Raw genomic sequence first — 21,835 nt, 5'->3', positions numbered from 1 at the left:
AGTATACATTCTCATAGAAGCAGATACAGATGGTAATGTCACTCTTTGCTGTATCGGAGACAATGAAATGTTTATTTAGAAGGCCTTTTCTCAAACAAATAAAACCGCGTCCTAGTCTTGGCTTCCACTGTTACTAAAACAGGAAATAAAATTAAATAAATCAGTGTTGGGTAAAAAAAATCTTTTAAAAAAATACACTGTGGCCAGAATCAATCGCATTTAAAAGGTGAGAATTTCGTAGGATGAGATCTGCTGTGAGCGAGTCCTCTCGTTCACTGGGCAGTGTACCAAAAACATTTTGTCGTTTTGCCTGTAGGTGGCAGCGCAGAGCCAGCAGTGACTGGTCCCCTCATTGCAAAATATTTAACCGTGAATGGATAATCACCAGCGAATAAAAGGGTTCACCAGAACCTTAAAGTTCTCGGATCGGTCTGTGTCGGTGCTGATTGAAAGCTTTTATTTGAACGCATTACGTTGACAATTCTCTGGCACAGAGCTGAACGATCTGAATATTATCAACGAGGTCAGACTTTACCGGGTGCTCTATGTATTGATCTAATTCCCGGCGTATTCACCTTGTCCACAGATACTGGACGGCTGCGTCCAGGGGACGGCTGCTCTATCCCAGCCTGGGTTACAGGAGGCCGGGGATGACCGGGTATTGCAGTGTCCCGTTAGCGCAGGGTGTGCTGGTTATAGTTAAATACCCTATATACAGATTCTGAGTTTATGTAAGGCTATTTTGGCTCCTGCGAGTTCTCTTCTAGTGCGAATGACCTTTAACTATAATCTGGGGCTGGAGCGGCCAACTGTCCCAATGGGAGGGCTCACAGAGTCGGTTCGGGATGCTTATAAAGAGATGGCCAGCGTAGACTCAAGATACATCACCTGGCTGTTTGTCCCAGGGCAGTCCTTGGATTTGTCCAAAACATAGCACACTGGGGAGCTCTGGGCTGGTGATTTATGCTGGTGTATAGTTCCAGGAACGTGCATGGATGGCACCCTGGGGAGCATGTAAGTACACACAAAGGTACAGAACATACCGGAAAAGTACTTGTCCATTCCACTAAAAGTCTGCAGGTTACACCGTCGGCTGGGCAGCAATGGGATGCTTAGAGGGTTAATGTTATTGAATAATTCCTGAAAAGGGCATTTATAAAAGGGGGTGAAGCACTCGTGTTATCTAATGTAAAGCTTTCCAGACACGTTGCCTGGTACGGTATGGCAGGTGGCTGGTATTCCACGTTGCATCAACAATCACTGAGATTTCCGGAACGAGTATGTGGTTTCACCACGGTTTGAAACATACGAGTGTATAATTTCATGATTCGGTATATGGTATTATATGCAAAGAAGCTCCCTCGGTGCTGTGAGCGATTTCCACCGAAGGCCTTGCGGGTTTGGTAAATGTGCCTCCTATGATGTGTCGGGAGCTTGGGACCAGCTGAGCTCCGTGTTCATTCTCCTGGTCCCTTCTTACCGAGTTCAGCAGAGCTCCCACTGTCGCTGATTCTTAATTAAAATGAATTGGCCTCAATATATCACGTTTTTTGGCTTTTGAGTGTATTACCAGGCATTTACACTTCTTTATTTTCATGGAACCTGGATGTGAAGAGACCAGGCTTTACATAACATTACATCATGCATGTACTATTTGCACCAGTAGTAACCAGCGCCGTCCCAGCAGCATTTCTTCCAAATTCCACCATTCTTATGATCAAGATCAGGAAATAAATGCACTATGGCATCCGGGCAGGTGATTTACGAATAAGTATGTTTATTTTTTATAAAAGGTAGATATTTAAAGAAAATATTTTTTTGTCTCTGACGGGCGTGGAGCCCTCGTCTCCGCAGCAGGAAGCTGTATTCCGCTTTGCAGCAGATAAGGCAGTGACATGTCTGGGATGCTTGGTGGAAAGTCTGATAAAGACATTCCTGGGTTATCTCCCGAATAGAGTCCTTACCAGATCCACAGAGACTGGGGGTCTTCGTTTAGCGGTGGATTTTTTGGCTAGCCCAGTGTATTTCACGCACAGAAAATGGGGACTTTGTACCAAGATTCGACACTTCATCGCTCCATCCGGCTGGCGACAGGAGGATTCAGCGTCTCGGAGTACATCAAGAGATTTGCGGTAACGTTTGTTTTTAATCATTCTTATGTCACACTTTGTCATGTGATTATCCACTGTCAGCCAATGCACCGATATTCTTACTAAGATATGTACGTTTTGCCTTTTTTCTAGTTTCCAAGCTATTAAAACTGTAACAGATTTATCAGAGCAGTTCCAGTCTGAGGGAGGCGTTTTGTTTGGTATAGTGTATCGACAAGGTGTTTATACTGCTATTGCGGTACATATTGCTGGAGCTGCAGATCTATTCTAACACAAAAACCCAAGCCTCTGCTAAGTATTTGTTTGCAGAATTGGTCAATGTGTCCAAAGTTAATAATTGGATTCTAAAGGCTTTTGGACGTTTCCAAAAAGTGTGATGTGTGAAGTTTTTTAAAGTATAGAACACAGAAGGACAGTGTCGGCCAGAACCAAGCTCTGGTCTCTTAGCTATTGTTTGATCACCACTATAATTCGGCAATCGTAGATTACAACCAGGCAGTAAATCGGGGAGTTGGCACCATGTGCTTTTATTGGAATCATGGAAGAGGAAACACAAACAGGTAACAGAAGACAAATACAGGTACTCAGAATGCATTCCAAGAGACTTCACCGGCTCACCCAGTACTTGGAATATACCAGGCTCAAGATGGGAACCATCGAAATGAGATCACGCTAGATTGTAGGTGACTCGTGTCTTTCATTTTCAGATATTTCTTGGCATACTCAACAAAACTCATCCATCTGCATTTCAGCCATAGCCGTCACTCTGCCTGGTAAACAGGCCACTTGTTCTCAGTGAAAACCACCCGTCTCCCTACAGTTTCCCAGTATCGTGATCAAAAAACGATAAGATATACAGATTTCTGATCCGGCAGCGTGAATAATGGTGGCAGAAGAGTCTGAAGAGCTTGCTACATTACATTGAACCACTGATGTGTGAGGGGTTAATTTAGCCACAAACTCAGCTCTTCATTATAATGACCTCAAAGTGCCTCTTGACGTGCGATCTGATCTCATCCATGTTCTTGTATTTGATGACACACTCCAAAAGGCAGCAAAAATAGACATTGTCTTCCCAGAATGTGATTATTTATTTCTGAATCGTGCAGAGAGAATAGAATAAAAAATATTGTTTAAGGCCGGCCCGATGGTGGAACAAAGTATTTTAGTACTTGGTATTGAAAGCAGGTTGCTGAAGAGGACACTGATCTTCTGCTTGCTGATCCTCTCTCAGATCTTAGGAACTTCAAAGGCATGCAGGTCTTGAATATTATTTTGAGGAGGGACAGAAGTCACTGCCGAATTGAGCACTTTGAGCCAACGGTAACTCATAACGATCCATGAAACATAGGTTACCATCCATGAGGGAATCCAGACCAGAATGCATTGGAAGATATAAAGGTGGTGGCACTCCGCGGCTGTGATTGTGATCTTCTGGTGATTTTACCAAAAGAGATACATGATGATGGAAGAGATGTGAAAGGAGGTTCTGCACCAGGAAACACCTTTGGCCAGAATGATCAAAACGCCTTCAAATGGTTTAACTTCTACAAATATATTTTTAGGCTCCATTTTCATGTTCTATTGAATAATATGGGCAAATTTAATGTTTTATCATTCTGAAATTATTGGCAGTGTGATAACATCCACTAAAAACGCGCTTGTTGATTGTGTAACATATTCTTCATATAAGCAACAAGGCTTCCGTCAAACATCAATAATATCCACAATAGAAAAGCAGCTTACGTTTGCAAGTAAAAGGGAACTATTGTAATTTAACACCCGTTGTTAAAAATAATGTTTTCAGCGAGCGATCCCCCTGTTTTGATGTTCCCTTTAACAGGGTCCCCAGGCTTTGGTAAACAAAGCAGAAACGTAGGTGTTGACGGATGGCAGCTTGGCACGCGAACATAGTTTCCACGCCTCGATGCGTTATACATCTGATGTACGAGGACTCTCCAGTTTCAAAATATTTCATTTCACAAAGCGCTTTGTTTTCTTTTACATCTATGAGTAATTTTTGCAAGAATACTATTGCCAAGAAAAAAAACATTCACTTATTCTGTATCCGTGTGACGTTGAGTTAAATAATACATTGAATCAGCCCACAGCAAATGAAAGTCTTCAGGCCAAGACGTGGAGGTACAACTCGTGTGCTTTGATTACAGGAGCCCAAGTAACTATTTTTAATACACTTGTGTGATTTTTAGAACTCTTTAGCAAGAGAGATGTTTTTTGCTATCCAGGCTCCAGCAAAAGGAAAGGAAAGATTTGTAGCTGGGGTAAAAGGGCTCATTAAACACGTTTTACACACTATCACTGGGCAAAGAGATGGCCGGAAGCAGGACCTTCAGGCTCTGGTTTACCAAAATCGCTGGTACTCAGATCTTTAATGAAACATAAAACACTAACGTGTCCTTGGCTGCGGAGCAGGTCCAAAGCGGCACGCCTGGCAAACTGTCTGGGTCAACAAGAAACAATGTAAAATCTGCGCAGATAGTCATGTGACGCGAGACATTAATGCGCTGGCCCGCCAAACTGGCCTTGCGTTAAGTCCAAGCCTGGATTGGGAGGGGAGATGAAGTTCTTGTACCCAACAGCTCACAAAGTGACCAATTCGACCAATGTCCTAAAAAGATCGCAGGTAACAAGTTGCTTACCGAATGGCTTTGGTCATTAAAGACTATGGTGACCAATCAGCCTTTATCAGCAGTAAATGCTGCGGTGTAATCCAATCTCTGCTGCGACATTCCTCCACAAACTTACCCCCCGAGCAATAACAATGTGTTTTTACCTTCTGTCTAAAGGCCAAGATGCTCAGACCTTTAAGTACAGGCTGGGGATGGGGTAAGGGTCTATAAGCATGCATTACCTTGTGAACAATAGGCTGGTCATTAAAGGACAAATAAAAATAAAATATTCTTTATGCAATCATCCCAAAATAGCTCAGAGTAGGCACTTCATGCCGAGTAGTGGTTTCGACAGCCCTGGTAATTAATCATGTCCTTGAAGCTGCGGATACTACAAATAAACCTACTGTTTTACCACAGGCTGGAAAGAATCCCACCGCTACCTAATATATTGTGTTTTATGTGTCTGTATCAGATGTAACTGTTTTGAGGATCATCTCTCACTTCAGCTGCCAGACCCCTTAAGAGTAAATCTGAAATCCTCCCTGTTTTAAGGAATGCATAATCCAGATTCTGACCGGCGATAACATCTCCAATTCCAATTAATTAGCAATTAAATTAACTCTGGGAACATATCAATAATAACCTCTAATGGGCGCCTTTCAATATAAATTATTTGTTGAACGTTAAAACAAATGAATTTGATTTCTTGTTCGAGTGACTTTACAGCGAGTGCAAAGGCAGACGGACGTCTCGGTTTACAAAAGACGCCCTGTGCCAGATACCTTTGTGGCTTCGTACCCTTGTCATTGTCATCTATTTTTATCCAGAAGTGGCAGGCGAGCTGACAGCCTTTCATTTGAAGCATGTGTTGTTCTGCCTCTTAATGGCATTCTCTTGTTTTTAGTTGCTTTTTTTTGCCAGTTTGTATCATAAATATCTATCGCATGTTTGGGTTTTTTTTTTTGTTTGATTTTAGTTAGATTGCCACAAAGATTTCTCTGAGTCTTCTTGGCATATCAGTAACTGCCATTGTCAATTCTTAACATGCTTGTCCATCATCAGCCACTCAGGAAGGAATGTAAAATGTCCGTGTGACGTCAAAGGACCCCCAAAAAAAGTTCAATGCCAAGTTTAGTCAGTGGTTAAGGAGGCTCACAATGAACATGCTGATAGCGTGCGTTAATTCTGTTTGCACATATGTAATGCGATGCTTGGCCAGTCATGGACTGAGTCACTGCCATAAAACCTCTATATAGGCGCAGAATTAGGTTGGGGATTATATGCATTACGTTGGACCAACTCGATTTACAAGCAGAAGAAAATGAGTAAACAAGACTCAATAGCATCCTGTTTGGCCAAAATCTACGAAAGCAAATTGGAGTCGACTAAGGGGCCCGGGAGCCTGGTCAGCAAATCCCCGGCTCCTGTCAACAGCATGGAGAAGAAGCTGAACCTTCTCAATGAGAAAGTGGACAAGCTATTACATTTCCAAGAAGATGTAATGGGAAAACTGGAGACTGTGTACCATGGCATAGATTTTGTGGAAAGGGGAATTGACAAATTATCAGTATTTCATGGGTCAGTTCACCCAAATGTGCCTGAAATCCAAGTGGATCTCAAGGATAAGAGCAAGGAGGTGAGAGAAAATGACACCAGCTCGGAGCTGGTTCAACTACTCAAAAGAATTCACGAGAATTCTGTGATTCACCGGGAGAAACTGGACAGCCTAGAAAAAATGGTCTCCACAATGGACAAAGTGGTGGAATTTGTGGGAAACACACTGAGAAACTCTAAAATCCTGGATTTCATTCTAAAGGGTGCAGTGCCCTGGAGAAAGGAGACGGAAGTGGAGGTTGGTTCTTATTTAGTCCCAAAATTGCCTTATTTATGTTTATGACTGTAAAATGATGTCCCTGATTCCTATACTTCTTTATCGTTCATTGTTCCATAATTAACGTTACTAAATATGTCAGATACTCAGATAGTAACAAAGGTCATATGAGCTAACGTTACCATGCTGATTGCAGGTAAGGTTAGAGCTTCTAGATCCAGGCTTACTGATTCCAAAAGCCAAATGGGATTTCCATTGCCTTTCTGTGTTCCCAAAACATATTCACTGACCCATCAGGCTCATGAAAAAAAAACAACAGAACTTTGTGGCCCTCTGGCAACAAAAAAAGGGTAAGGAATTAGCCACTGTTAATGAGATCAATTACTGGGCATGCGCAGCAGATATCTGAAAGGTCAGGTCAAATTTGGGGACCTGGTTGCTTTGTCGTATATTACACAACAACCTGGTTTTGGCGTCAGAATTTCCAAATCCGGTTTGTATGAATAATTGAGAAATGTGTGCGATGGGTTTCTCTTCTCACATCTTGCATATATTTATACATACATATTGTGATGTTGATGGCTATACACATTAGTGACTTAAACTCCATAGAACCCCTTGTTCACAGATTTACCCCATCTTCTTTGTCTTTAGCATTCCAGTTCTACGAGTTAGTCTTTTGATTGTTTTTTATCCCAGTTCCTGTCTACCTTAAGCTTCCTGCGTTGCTTGTAAGTGTCCATCCCATCTCTCCATGATCTCCTCCACACCCATTAATGACTTGCTGTCTCCCCTGATACAGGCCGTATGCGAGCTGATGTGGACTAAATTAGGATACAAAGAACTGATCCCAGTTCTAATTGAACAGACACTCTTTAGTGCTGGAGCTATTTTGGACAAGTGTTTATCATCCTGCAGTTTGTGTACCCCGTGGGCTAATTCTGTTGGGTTCAATGGGAATTTCAAAACCTGCTTAATTTGGAAACTTTGGGGCACATGAAGAAAAACACGCTTAGTATTATAAGCACTTGATTTGCTAACACTCAGCAGCAGAAGCTGGATGGAAATTGACAGCTGATACACAACTTAAGACATTCCAGCTCTCATATCACATCGATGGGTCCTAAATAATGCTATTCATATCGATCAAAGTACAGAGAACAACAAAATGTTCTTTTTTCTGATCAACAACAAATATCTCGGACTTTATTTCAGATGTTCAGACACACAGTACACTGTGTACTGAAGAGGGAGAGAAACACTCTCAGTTCTGGAACTCAAATAGTTAGGGTTTTGACTTGGGACATCAACAGCAGAGACATAATTGCCAACTTGGAGCCCTCCTCCTTTTGTATCACGCTCTATAAAGCGTGCTTTACTGCACTTAAATACGTTGTTTAAAGGGACGTTCTTCAGAAGTATAAATCTCGCTTCGGAAGCACAGATATTACTTTGTCTGAGATCAAGGCTCCCAAGCGCAGCAGGAAGCCAGTGAGATGAGTTTAAAGTTCTTCTTCTTGAAAAAGAGTTATCATATGAAAGGACTGCTGTAACCTCAGCAGATTTCATTATTGAGGTGCTCCTCATCAGGTTCAGCTGTTCCCTCTCGATAAAAAGTATCCTGGAGCTCTAGTGAAATGGCAGCTCCCACTTTGTTCCTGCAATGTTTGGATGGCACTTGGGAGCTCTTCTAAATTCAGTGTCTGATGTACGCCTGCTAAATATTCATCATTTAGCAGCAAGAAAAGCCAGCCAATGTTGATTTAAAGTAGATGCCCCTTGGTGATCAGGGTCTAGAGGAACGTTATGTAACCTTCCTTCTCTAAAGCAGTAGAACACAGCGGGAGATACATGAGTAAGGTGGAAGACTTGCTCGGATGGATGTGAAACTACTTTTCCATCTCCGTCACATCTCTTTGCCAGTGTTCTGATGTTTGATGAATTTATAATCCGGGTTGTGTTATCTCTGTGGTAAACAGATGAGGAATGTTTCACAGAAGATTGTGGGGACCTTTATGGGGTCTTCTAGGTCTGTAGTGAATGCAGAAACACCATTCATGGTCATGACATGCAGAAGCCAGTTTAACACTGACTATATAGCAGCGACAGATCACTAAATGATAAGTCATAGCAATAACCACAATATGACTATATCTGAAAGGCAAGCAGGTATTCTAGGCCAGGAATTGTCTCTTTGAACAAAAGCCTGGCAGAGATATAAGACATTTGCAGTGAAATGGAATGGTGCTTTCAGCTTCAGATGACTGAGGAAGGCTTTCTAAAACACAAGGGTAAAAGGTACTTTAAACATGGGCCTTGTGCTAGGTTTCAAGGATTGGCTTGTCATACGTCTTTCTTTCCCCAAAGGCTAAGGACAATTCTGAAGAGAAAGAAGCTAAAACGCAGAATGCATTCGGCAGCAGAGGGGTGAAGGTTGACGTCAAGAGCCCAGATGGAGGTACAAGTTCATGGCGCACGACTTCCGCATGGTCACAAATATGGGCTGTTTGGTGAAATATTTGTTTTTGCTAATTTTGTTGTATATGTTTGTTTTAAAGACTCCAAAACAACCAGTGCATTAGGAGACAAGGGTTTAAACCAGAAGACAGCCCTGAGAGGGGGTTCTCAAACTAAACTGCAGTTCACAGGCCCAGGACAAGTCCAGGAAGAATCCAAACATGGATGTGCAGTGCGTGGGAAAAATGCGGCAGCAGAAGGATCTGGAGAGAAAGCTGCCAGCAACAATCCACCAGTCCTGTATCAGCAGCCAGTCTCCAGCCACGGCATAGACCACGGCAGCCGGCAGGAAGAACACTGTAAGCAGGCAGGAAACCATGAGGAAAACAGCAGCTCTCACATTCAATGCCCCATCCCCTCAGCATCGCCTGCAACAAATGAGTCAGTCTGTTTGGAGCAGCCTGCCAGGTACAGGATCTAATTTGGCCTTTTAAGTTCATCCATGATGCCCCAGGCAAGGCACTAACCTAGGGCGCTTCATCCATGCACCCTTACATTTAATAACCATGAGAAAACATGGCGCTATATGACTTGCTGTGGCCTGTGATAGAATCTGCTTTATGGCCTTTAATTAGCTGTGCTTGGGTCAATGCGAAACTAAATTAGATTGAAGTTGTGTAAGTGTCATCTGTTTTGTGAAAGTTTATACATTCGCATGGTGAAATTCTATTTTCTGTCCAAAGGCATATCTCATCATGAATAACATAGTTATGCCTCTCTTCTCAGAATGATCTGTTGAATGTGAGTGTCCACATGGTCTGCATAGATTTCTATGGCTTATAGAGATACAGGAGAGGTAAATATTCTGTATATTATGTATTAATCACGTACATACGTATGCTCTTTGCAGGGAAGGCTCTTGTGCAAGGAAATTCAAAACATCTGAAGTAGGTGAGGAGAACCAGAAGAGGAACACTCACGGTTGCACGGTGTCAGAACAGGGACAATTACAGGACAAGGTTAAACCCAAACCAGGGGTTCAGAGAACAGACAATGTTATAAGTGAGGAAAAACAACCTTTACAAAAAGCTGGGAAACCTAAGGCATCCTGCAACAAAAACAAAAAGTCTTCCAAGAGTCTGGTGACTCCCATAACAGACCAAGCCGGAGACCCGGAGAAAGGCGAGGTACCGAGTGCACAGCGCAGTGCAAAAGATGGGGCAAAACCTCAGAAAGGAGAGTCACTGAACGAGGAATTAGCCACGGATCAGCCACATGGATCTACAGGAACGGCTGATCCATCCGCACAGCCAGAGACGCCCTCCTTACACGTCATCGGTGGGTGAGAAATATGATCATATGGTGTTACCGGGCAATGTATTCCTTCCCTTACCAAAAGATGCCCCTGCTAACAAGCCGGCACAGGGAATACTTCTGCCAAACTTCATATATTTTAAGGTCCATTAACCATTGAAATTCAGTCCAAACATCATGAAACATACTTTCGAAGGCTTACAGGTCAGTAAAATGCAGCAGGTGCAGCGAAAATCACAATATCCCCTGCATTTTAGTGGCAATGGGCATACGATTACATGGGCCGTGTCTCTGATTTATTTTCTTGCAATAGGAAAATGAATAAAATGATTACAACCTAGCCCCTACAGGCACATAGAGGCAAAATAAAAAACACAGACTACATTCTGAGAGGGTTTGGCTGTATTAGTTGTATCTCCAGTTATTTCTAAGTCTCCAAGATGTCAATATCCATACCAACTGATCAATAACCTATTCTAGTTATTCCTACGAATATATTTTGATTGTACCTGAGATTGTTATCTTCATTTAGATGACTGTCCTCCGCCGCCTGCACCATTCAACCACCGGATAGTGACGATCAAGCAAGCCATCTTGTCATCATGTTACACCGTGTGCCAGCTTGAGGTCTTAGGAGGGTAAGTGTACGGAATGGGGTTCGGAGACAGATATTCAACCGAGGCAGGGCCCATAGGTCACCGTCTCGCCAAACAGTCAGTATTCCATTACACTTTATTTAATTCAACATTATTTGCCCCGCTGAGAAATTTAGGGTTCCAAGCACTGGTGCCTTTTTATTCCCCATGACCCAAACATATTGGTGTCAACGCGCTGCCTCCAGACTGACACACACACACCCACACCTACCCAAGCACAGAATAAAGCGTGCACACTCAAATGAAAACAACTAGTTAGAATAAAGCATGATATTATTGAGCTGTCATAAAAATGGGTGTAGAAAAGATGTTTTTAAATCTCCAGATACATATTTAATTAAAAAAATAACATACTGTTGAATAACACCTACACTTAGTCTGCGTAGGAGGATTTCTAAATGTCATCCAAAGATCTCCAGCAAAACACATTACAGCACAAAATATTTATCTATCCTGATGGCAGAGACAGTCCTGGGTGAAATAAGTACACGGGAGACGTAGACAGTTGTTTGATTATTGGGGTTTGTGCAAAAAAACCTTACACTTGCAGTCGCTCGCAAACTCCCTGCTTCATTGATCCATGATGCCTTGCTATGAAGATGGAGGGGGAATCTATTAATGCCCCCTGTACCTTTGTATTGTGATATAGTCCAAAGACAACAGAGCACACAGAACATGCAATTCCCTTGACAGGAGAGCAAAATGTGATCTATTGTACAAATGGCAATGCCTTTCAGTGCTAAGGGATAGTTACATGGAATCCCAGATATTGGGCATGACTGGGAAGCATATCGTGGGATATAAGATCCCGTTTGCCTTACTGGAACAGCTGGAGGCGAGACCCAGGATAATGCTGGACTAACTGAGAAAAAGAGACAGTCACTGGCCTATAGAGTTCACCTACAGATTATTACAGGCTATTTTTACTCAGTGATAAGAACGTTGGTTTAGGAAACATTTCCAAAGCATCTCTCGTGGGGCAACAGGGAAGAGCCAGTCTGCCCAGTGGTCTTAGGGAATCTCATTCGCATTGACTCCCTTGAGATAAAGTTTGGAAGTAGGCAAAGTAAACTTGCTTCTGCTATTTCATCTATATTTAGCTTTGTTCTATTTGGAATGGGAGGATGTGTTTTAACACTTGTGTGCAATATTTCTGTTAATAGGGGCCGCTTTGGTCAAGTTCACAAATGTGTAGAAAAGACATCTGGGCTTCGACTTGCAGCGAAAATGATCAGAGTGAAAGGACCCAAAGACAGGGTAAATACACTGAGACTCTTTTGCTGAACGGCCACATGTTGCAGTCTCTCTTTTACTTGGATATCTTTCCCAAAATACGGAACACACCTCTGGTCTGTGTCAAGGTTTGTCATTGAAGATAAGGTGCAGAAGGGAGTACATTCATAGAAATGAGCCACCCCATAAGGGCCCCTTACTTTCCTCGGTGCCGGTACATAGGGAAGTAACCCAGCACTTCTCTTGGCCATAGAGACAGCAGCTTATCAACTCTCCATAAAGTGAGTGTCCAATCCGCGCATTCCTAAAGCTCACACAATCAGGCCTTTCAGCTCCTGAAACAGTTATGTGTTGATAAGGTACTAATCAGCTTCTAGAAATACCAGGTTTCTATAAATACGTCATCATAGAATATCTAAAGCGTCTCTCCCAATATTTTAACTGAACAGGATGAAGTGAAAAACGAAATTAATATCATGAACCATTTGAATCATGTGAACCTGATCCAACTCTATGATGCCTTTGAATGCAAGAATGACCTGACCTTGATAATGGAATGGTAAGTTCTCTCAACGGGGCAGCCGTGGGTCACCGTATAACACCAAGATCTAATGCAATGTGTGGCATGGTGGGATACTGTGTAACCAGCACAAAAGTGACAATGTTGATTCATATGCCTCTGGAAAATCCTTAGGTAGGTATAGTGGACATGGAATAGATCAACTGTTATTCAGCCCGAGTCACAGAAGTAGTATGGGTTTCAGGATGTCCTTCTAGAAGATTCTCTGGTAGATTTAGAAACGGGGTTCCTCGTCCATAAGTGTGATTCACCATCCAGAGAAAATGTCCTAAAAGCAGAGACAACCTCCGTTGTCTTCTTAAATGTGCTGCTTAGCATTGGGACTCAAAACATTCAAGCGATATTTGTTCCCCCCGTGACCTCATTCTCTGGGAGATGCTCCAAAATCATTGTTTTGCACAGCCTTTTATCGTCCATTACTGTCCCTCTGTGCATACAGGTGCTAAAAAAACACCAATATTCATTTATGTTCTTTATATTTTAGTCTCGACGGCGGTGAACTCTTTGATCGCATCACGGATGAAAACTACAGTTTGACCGAGCTGGATGCAATAATGTTCACCAAGCAGATCTGTGAAGGAGTATACTACCTGCACCAGCAATACATCCTCCATTTAGATCTGAAGGCCAGTAGCTTATAATTATATCTGAGAGCATGTGATTTATTATGTTAATATCTATTACGATACAGAGTGCAATGTACGGATTAATGCCAACGCTAATAAACTTCTCGGTGTCTCCTTTAGCCAGAGAATATTCTTTGTGTAAGTCGCACTGGCAACCAAATCAAAATCATTGACTTTGGGCTGGCGAGAAGGTAAAGATTTTTATCCATTTCCTCTATTTTTCAGACATATGAAAAGTAATAAATCCACCTTTAATCTAATACCTTACTCTTCTTTTTTTTCCAGATACAAGCCACGGGAGAAGCTGAGAGTGAATTTTGGGACCCCAGAATTTCTAGCCCCAGAAGTTGTGAATTATGATTTTGTGTCATTTCCAACAGACATGTGGAGCGTGGGGGTTATCACATACATGTTGTAAGTCCTCACAGATCTGTCATTTATAGAAAAATCCGGTCATTCGAGTCTTTCTTGAAATTGACCCGTGTCGAAGCATAGCTGACGAAGGCCTTTAATCGGTGTCATTTAGTATGCTACAACCCGACACACTGATCCATACTATTTGTTTCATGGCAGATAAGAGCTACTATGAACGTCATTCTGTCCCAGGACGGAACTAGTCCGTAATTAACGCCGTAGCTCACACACCCCGCTGGCGCGCATAAGTAACTAAGTGCTCCCTTCTTTACAGACTCAGTGGTTTGTCCCCATTTCTGGGTGAAAGCGACGCAGAAACGATGAATTATATCGTCAACTGTAACTGGGACTTTGACTCAGAGACGTTTGAGCAAGTGTCAGAAGAGGCCAAGGACTTTATCAGCAGACTTTTGTTGAAAGAAAAGAGGTATGTGTCATAAGCGTATGTGTCAAATTAGGTGTATGGGGGGAAAAACACAGGCTTATTAGAAACAACATCAGCGCATATCGATGGACCTTGTTATTTAAGCTTTATGGGGGTATTGAGAGTCCCTTTGCCAAAACATCGATACACTCATGCATGACGAATGTCCCGTGGATCTGAGAGTCTGTGGATTCTGTTCCTACAGCTGCCGGTTAAGTGCCGGGCAATGCCTGAAACACGAATGGTTGGTCAGCCTGCCTTTAAAAGCCAAAAAATACAACGTCCATCTGAAGTCTCAGGTGTTGCTTCAGAGGTACCTAATGCAGAAGAAATGGAAAGTAAGTCTTGGTTATTAAACCGCCAGTAATGGTTGGGGTAGGAATTTAACAAAACAGTGCAGGTCACCCTACACAACAAAAAGATACCCCCCCGCCCCCATCTGTATCACTCCTTTCCAAACAGAGCCAAAGCAACAGCCTCTTATTCTACATTTAGAAGAATGACAGTATTACATTCCATTTCTAAATGAACCAGATTCAGTATATAAACCGTTCACGGAAACACAAATTCTACCCAAGTCATAATACAGTTTTACAGAGCGGAAGACCTGGAAATATTCAACACGTAGAAAGTCACTAAGAAATCTTATTTTTTAGTTTGTTTGAAGAAATCATCCCGAATGCAAATAATGGTTTCTCTATTTACTCCTCCTAGAAACACTTTTACGTGGTGACAGCAGCCAACCGCCTTAGGAAGTTCCAGCTTCTCTCCCTCAAACCCTCATAGAAACCGACCTCCAACTCAATTAATTCAGGATGTCCGGCTTGGCGCTACTCGGAACGACTCCTCGGGAGCCAACGCTGCTCTAAGAATCGGACATCATGCGGACAGCAACGCATAACCGGGGTCTGAGTGCAGACCACTGGCACTTGGCTCACCGCTTGGCCAGGAGTCCCTATGTAGAGTAGTTAATCTGTACATATGTGCTGGGGCGCTCCCTTTAAAGAGTATGCTCTCTGCACGCAGCATTCAATGGCAGATGAGCATCGCCACCATCTATGGCAAATATAAGATTAGTCTCAATGTTGTATTGTGTGGGGAAAGCTGATGAGGGGGTGGCCGCTATCCACAAGTATTAATATGAACAAAGTGATGACAATACATGTAACAACCACCTCTTCACTGAATCATAAGTAAACTGCATAGACATGATCACTAAGTCAAACGCAGCCAAAAATGAAGCACTCAGCCTCACTACTTGCGCATTTATACTATTGCTCGAGCTAAAACATTGTCTCGTTCATTTCTAAACTTGTACATGTTTTGTCTTTTTACTTGATGTATTCTGAATATGTAGTTTGTAGAACTTGTTAATAAAGCCATTTTGCACAGTTCATTAATAATTAAGCTTGAAGCGCTCACCAGACTGCGTAAGTCTGCATATAGATGATGTTTACAGGGTGAGGATTCTTCCTCATTGAGTGCGCATGAACGTTAAAGAAATCAGGCGAGTATCATACGCGAGTACAACTTCCTCCTGGATTAGTGTAATTTCATTCATAAGCACAGAATTTGTTGGATCAGAATTGCGATGCTGGTGCTCGAACTCGGAGACACGAGGATTGTAACCTGCTTGCACCCCTTGAGGGTTGGAGCTATACATTGGTAAAAAAATGGTAGATAGTTGGGGTATTCCCTAAACCCAAATCGACCGGGGTATATGGGAATAGGCAGCCATAATAGGAAATAATAGAACTCAATTAGCTTTCATTCTTGTATTGATCCCACTGGGCGCTCACCATTTTACAGCTAAGCCACTAAACGATATTGTATCAAAACTAAATATATTTTTTTGCAAAGCATCAGCTGCTTTGAACGACAAAAGACGACCTCTCTTTATGGAACACACAATAAGCATTTGGCCTCAGCCCTGCGCTCCATCACAGTCTGCACGACCAGTGCTTTCCGACAACACTCCTCTACCCTCTTCCATATGGTTCTCATCCCATTTAATGTTTTGGACATAATTCAAGTGATTTTTTTATTTTTATTTTAAACACAAAAGTAGAGCACAAATACTCTAAATGGGTTTATTGAAGTCTCCTGCTGGAACCGGTCGTCAGACATTTCATCTGTGTGTTTTTTTTTTTTTAGGGCATTTCACTGCTGGAGGACGCTAAAGAAAGTCAAGCTCAAAAAAGCACCTTTGGCAGCTTGACTATATAATACGTATATATATAGAAATGTAATAATCTGCTAATGCAGTTGCACAGACCCGACGCAGCGCACAGCAGACAATGAAGGGGATTTATACCAAGCTGACCCTTAGACAACCCAAAAGGGCTTAGTGGCAAAGAACATACAGGACTCCGGCACATGTATGTCCAATAACAATGGGCGGCGAGCAATTTCTCACCCCGCTGAACCTATTGGCACAATCCCAAACGTGCAGTCGGTGCAAATTGCCTGTGTATGTGATGCTGATCCGTGGGCACTTCTAGAGCAACTGAAACATCTTCCCTTATTCAGACATAACAGAGACGAGCTTCTCATGTCAGAGTTACTCAAAACACAATTACATTTCCAATACACTCTGGCACTTCCAACAGCGCTTTCCCAAAAACTGCCAGCATGCGGCAGAAACAGCGAGCTTAGGTATTTATTTCCAGGAATCAATGCGGACTCGTACAGCCCGCTGGTAAACAGCAATGCTTGAACTCTTAAACCTAGATGAAATATGCTCGATGCGAAAGGGTACAGAAAACGCTACTTATACGCATCCGCTCGGTTCCCTAATTCACCATGGTTACGGGTTGATGTAAATATGGAAATAATTTGTTATTCTTCTGTTATTTGGGTGGAATCGTAAAAAAAAATAAAAATGTCTTAATGAAGAATAGTCTATGCAGGCAGTTACCGCTTAACTAAATGGATCACAAAACAGAAAAAAGTAAGTAATTTCAAGGCCCGATGCCAGATTATAGAAAGTATAAAACAGACCCAAGACAAAAGTCTAAGCGGTACAGAAGATACAGGTAACTAATCTGTACCGAATAATCACTGCACAAAGTCCGCACTGAAAGGTTTATTTTTGCATCACAGCTAAAAATTACAATAAATAATTTAAAAATGGAAGATAAAAGCAGATCAGAGCAAAATGTTTTTTTTGTTTCTATAAATATAAAACAGACTATTTGTTAAGTTGGTAAAAAAACCGCAAATAAAAATGTCAACATCTTTACTGACTTGTTATAAAAGCTTCTGGGGATCTGCCACGCTTAATAGTATCATGAAGAAGTAGCCCCTGTGTGGACACATCTCGCCTGTCCAGTACATTTACCACCATAAAATCTTCTCAAGGACATTTTTTTTTAAAAGAATAGTAGCTCCTGTTTGGAACATGGCCAACATTCACATTAGAAGCATCCGATAATGAAACAGGTCAACTTGTGTCATTGGTGGCGGCTTTGGCCGCATTCTCCAATATTCTCCTCTTCCACTCCTCGTAGTCTCTTTCTTTGTCGGTGTCGCTGCGTGCCTGCTTACAAGGAACCTCGCCTTCATCTTCGTCTGCTATCACAAGGAGATTAGTTTCATTTTATTAGAATAAACTGTAAAGCAGGGTTTTACTTCAATCACATCATGACCCTCGGGTAGAAAACGTTTCAACTCAATAAAAGTGCTAAAGAAACTTGCATTTGAAGGTAGCGGAGCTCCAAGGACATCTTCTGGCGGAAACTACTCACCAAGATAAAGCTCCATGAACGAGTAAAAGTCTTCTAAATGATACCCTCTTACCTGCCACCTGTTCTAAGGATTCCAGTAGTGTCTTCTGCTTCTTACGTGGCTGCTGTGTCACTGGCGTACTTTCCTCTGCATTAAGGGGAAAGAAATTTAGGGTTCATCCTATAGCTCCAATAGGCGTGCCACAAGTTGCTATTAGATGCATGCGCAAGAATGCCAGTCGGAACAAATAGAAGTTAAAGGTTTAGCCCAATCTTAAAACAGAATGCAGAAGAAGAGGAAAAAAAAAAAAACCTATCTGGAATCTTTCAACAGCTTTTAGGACAAGGTAGACTTACGACAAATTTGAAGACCAATCTTTTCCAGTTGAACACAAAGACGGTCAAATATCCCTTTCTTCACTCCCGATGCAGTAAGTAACTTATTCTTCTCAACTTTCATCTTAAGGCACCTAAAACGGATTATAATTTATAATTACTATAAAGTAGATTTTATTTAATAACGATGGTTTTGGTGCCAGTAAAACAGAGTAAAGAAGAACATCTAAATATTATTCAGAGTGAATTCCTGCTGAATCTCCCGTCTCCACCTATCCAGGTGTCAGGGTGACACACGTGAAACACTACATGGCAGGCAGACACGGTTCTCCTGGAGCGAAGTTTCGCATGCTCTTCTCTATTTTCTACTCATTCTGGCTTAATTTATATTCTTCCATGTTTTCTAACAAACATCCCAATGGACGTTTCATTATAATGAACCCTTACGGCCTGGGTTACAGAGTTAGTGATTATTAGTCTATGTTCTGATGGCCACTCTTCCAGTGTTTGAAGATGGACAATTGGCTGAGATTTCTCCTACTTTCATCCGCAGGTTCTTTGATTTATTTTTTTAATAATCCAGTTGTCCTTCCTAGTTTTGAACTGCCTCATTCCACCCATGGAGGGAATCATATCTTGGATAACTGGGGTTGAGCCTCCGCTGTACTACTGGCACATGGAAATATGTCACTTAATGGATTTGCTCACCTGCATGCAGAGTACAGGGCAGCCGTGATAAACAGAGGTTTGGATAAATCCAGGTCTGCCAGCTGAGCCTGAGGAAGGCTGGATTCGTACCTAGAAGGTAAAGGGAGTAATGATGCTCCGACAGAGAGGTGTTGAGTGCAAGAATATTGCACTCAATGATAGAATGCAGGACAATGCAGTGCCTATAAAGTCTTAAGAGATCTCTCCCAATATACATCATTACAGAACACATCTGTAATAAGGGCAGATTATATTCCACTTCATATTTGAACCCAGAATTTATTCGAAACCGAGAAAACTCAATACAAGTATCCTTCCTGGTTAAAAAATACGAATCAATACTACACATAATATGGACTGCTGTAGCAAGCCATTTCCTTGGCATCAGAGCCAATGCTTATTAAGCCAATATTCCAAAGCCTTAATGGACGTTATCGCTAAACCTTAAATTCGAACGTCCACTCCAACAGATTCTTTAACAGCTTCCAAACACCTTTCACAATGGAAAAGCTGAACATCCTAAATAAACTTCCCAAAACACCTTAGAAATCTCATGGCTGCGAAATAGCATTTTAGCGAAGAACACAACCTGCTCAATATTTTGGACGCAGCGTTGATGGCTTCCATGCACCCATGCTGAACGGCAAGGTCTCGGAGACCCAACTTTGAATCCACACCTAGCAGGCACTCAAACGTCTTCAGACAACTTTGATACGTCTTCTTGTTTAGGCCTGACAAGGTGACCAAGTAATCCTAAGGAACGAAGGCAGTTACTACATGAAAATCCAAAATACTCCTACCAAATGAAATTTTGAAGAACTAGGTCTGATAAACTTTGTTGGTGCCGACAGCCTTCCGGCTTGCAGATGAAAAGAAGGTACACTCAGTGCAGAATTATTCCGGTGCATGCGTGCAACGGGGCACCAGATGTCATCGCTTACTTTGTCTAAGGGGTGATTGAATGACGTTGCTGCAATCTGGAGACACATCACGGCGTTACTGGTGGCTGTAGCACGTGCCGACAGTCCTGAACACTTCAGCTGGGACAGGCGCAGATACTCTTCAGCTTTTCTAAAAGATAAATGCCATCATTAACTGACCCAAAGCATCACTGCCTCAGCACTGGGACATTAGGGCAAAAAACCCTCACAGGCAAGTTACCTCCGTGCACTGAGGGGCAGGTGAGGGCAATATACCTAATAAAACCCTCACATGCAAGTTACCTCCGTGCACTGAGGGGGCAAGTGAATGCAATATACCTAATAAAACCCTCACATGCAAGTTACCTCCGTGCACTGAGGGGCAGGTGAGGGCACTACACCCAATACACATACTATACACAGTATGGAAGCCAAATGGGGACATCCGGGGTGATTTGCTGCCTGAATGGGGAGCAGAGACTGGGGGGGATTTTAATAACCCGATTACATGGAGGCAGACGTTCCACGCTGCAGGGCTCTCCCCCGTGTATACAGAGGAACACCGGAGACCAAGCAGACCCCCACACGCTGCGGCCCCCGAACATACCCTATGACCCGGCTGGAGGTCACCCCCACTTTAGAAGCCAGTCTTCTCAGCGCCTCGGACTCCATAACTGGTAACTTGCTGCTGGTCGGAAACTTTCGCGGCAAACTGAGAGAGCAAGAGCCGATTGGGCAAACTTCAGCCAATAAAAAGCCACGTTCCAAAAGGGTGGGGATAGAACCCGATGCGCACAAAAATGACGTCATGCTTCGGTGACGTCCTGCAGAGTTCCCTTATCTCCCTTAGCTACAGATCGTGCTGTGGTTTAAATTCAGTGACAGCTGCTGCATTAGCAGATAAGTGTCAGCTCTTGTGTCATAATAGTTATTGAATACACACTGCATCATGTCACAATTGTATTTATTGATCTATAAAGCACCATTATATTCCGCAGCGCTGTGCATTCTTTCAATAAGCCTGAATGCGCATTACAGCATGTCGCAATATCATTTATTGATTTTATTGAGGGACATATGGGCAGTTTTTAGTTCAGCGGTATAGATAACTGCTTAGGGGCCCCAGGTCACTGGTGGGCTCATCAGGAGCTGCAAAGATGGAAAGATGCACAAGCCATTTGGTGGGAGTCTGATGTTACTTACCCAAATTCTACGCAAAACTGTTGCTTTACAGCTTTTTTGCATGCTGTCGGGGTCTGATTTATCGCTGATCGACTCGCTGGTGTTAATAATGAAGCAGATAGAGCCCTTGCTGCCCAGCAGCCACATTTTCCTTTTTATTGTTACACAGACACTTTAACGGGCTAAGTGAAAGGCCATTAGCCAGCGTGGCTGCTCTGAATAAGGGCGCACCAAACTTACAATGTCTAACAAGTAAAATCTGAACCGATTTTAGTTACATTTTCCCACTGCGGTGCTGCATAGGGGAGGGTTAGCGGAATATGCCTGCCAGCCAGCCATGCATGCGCCCTGCCCTAACACCAAGCTGGCAGGATGCGTCGTTACGCATGCCCAGGCAAACCCTGCTGGCCAGATGTGTGTCCCCTGCCGCCGTGTTTTCCAGCCGCTTTGGGTAATTAGCATGAGTGCCAATTAATAGTCGAGTACCAGACAGGCGTACATGCGGTGTGCAGGACTCGCTGCTGAATAGGGGAAACCGGTATTGCGTCTGGTATTGCGTAGGGTAAAAGAAGGGGTTTATAAATGGCACATCGCATGTTTTTTGCTCTCGCCCTTCTCACTTGTAAGTTACTGTCTCTATTGTTGTGTATCAAGGGCAGTTATTGTTTTTTTGTATTTTCACAAA

The 21,835-nt window shown here is 42.6% G+C and overlaps 2 protein-coding genes across 2 annotated transcripts; one reads left to right on the top strand and one right to left on the bottom strand.

The window, feature by feature from the left end:
- Nucleotides 1-6,065: 6,065 nt before the first annotated feature.
- Nucleotides 6,066-15,065, top strand: LOC149299326 (myosin light chain kinase 3-like). The gene is made up of 13 exons (XM_089486345.1): nucleotides 6,066-6,596; nucleotides 8,943-9,033; nucleotides 9,134-9,391; nucleotides 10,191-10,370; nucleotides 10,879-10,984; nucleotides 12,166-12,259; nucleotides 12,685-12,794; nucleotides 13,300-13,441; nucleotides 13,562-13,632; nucleotides 13,727-13,855; nucleotides 14,130-14,282; nucleotides 14,485-14,617; nucleotides 14,994-15,065. Exons 1-13 carry the CDS (start codon nucleotides 6,066-6,068, stop codon nucleotides 15,063-15,065), a joined length of 2,070 nt encoding a protein of 689 aa, XP_089342471.1.
- A 2,656-nt stretch (nucleotides 15,066-17,721) lies between these two features.
- LOC149299325 (origin recognition complex subunit 6-like) lies at nucleotides 17,722-20,640 on the bottom strand. The gene is made up of 7 exons (XM_089486344.1): nucleotides 20,576-20,640; nucleotides 19,990-20,119; nucleotides 19,638-19,801; nucleotides 19,049-19,138; nucleotides 18,362-18,474; nucleotides 18,078-18,152; nucleotides 17,722-17,849 (listed from the first exon to the last, which is right to left on the bottom strand). The coding sequence occupies exons 1-7, from the start codon at nucleotides 20,638-20,640 to the stop codon at nucleotides 17,722-17,724; spliced, it is 765 nt and encodes a 254-aa protein (XP_089342470.1).
- Nucleotides 20,641-21,835: the final 1,195 nt, after the last annotated feature.

Source organism: Sceloporus occidentalis, unplaced genomic scaffold, assembly GCF_023333645.1.
Source record: "Sceloporus occidentalis isolate IW3139 unplaced genomic scaffold, rSceOcc1.0.p SCAF_29, whole genome shotgun sequence".
Classification (NCBI taxonomy): domain Eukaryota; kingdom Metazoa; phylum Chordata; class Lepidosauria; order Squamata; family Phrynosomatidae; genus Sceloporus; species Sceloporus occidentalis.
This window is presented reverse-complemented; position numbering and strand designations above follow the sequence as displayed.

Excerpts from the sequence above, each read along its gene's own strand:
- LOC149299326 (XM_089486345.1), top strand. The coding sequence starts at position 6,066 with ATGAGTAAACAAGACTCAATAGCATCCTGTTTGGCCAAAATCTACGAA. Across the intron at positions 12,795-13,299 it reads CTGACCTTGATAATGGAATG|TCTCGACGGCGGTGAACTCT; the intron begins GTAAGTTCTCTC and ends TTTATATTTTAG. Across the intron at positions 14,618-14,993 it reads TAATGCAGAAGAAATGGAAA|AAACACTTTTACGTGGTGAC; the intron begins GTAAGTCTTGGT and ends TACTCCTCCTAG.
- LOC149299325 (XM_089486344.1), bottom strand. The coding sequence starts at position 20,640 with ATGGAGTCCGAGGCGCTGAGAAGACTGGCTTCTAAAGTGGGGGTGACC. Across the intron at positions 18,475-19,048 it reads GCCCTGTACTCTGCATGCAG|GTGCCTTAAGATGAAAGTTG; the intron begins GTGAGCAAATCC and ends AATCCGTTTTAG. Across the intron at positions 18,153-18,361 it reads GATTGGTCTTCAAATTTGTC|AGGAAAGTACGCCAGTGACA; the intron begins GTAAGTCTACCT and ends CCCTTAATGCAG.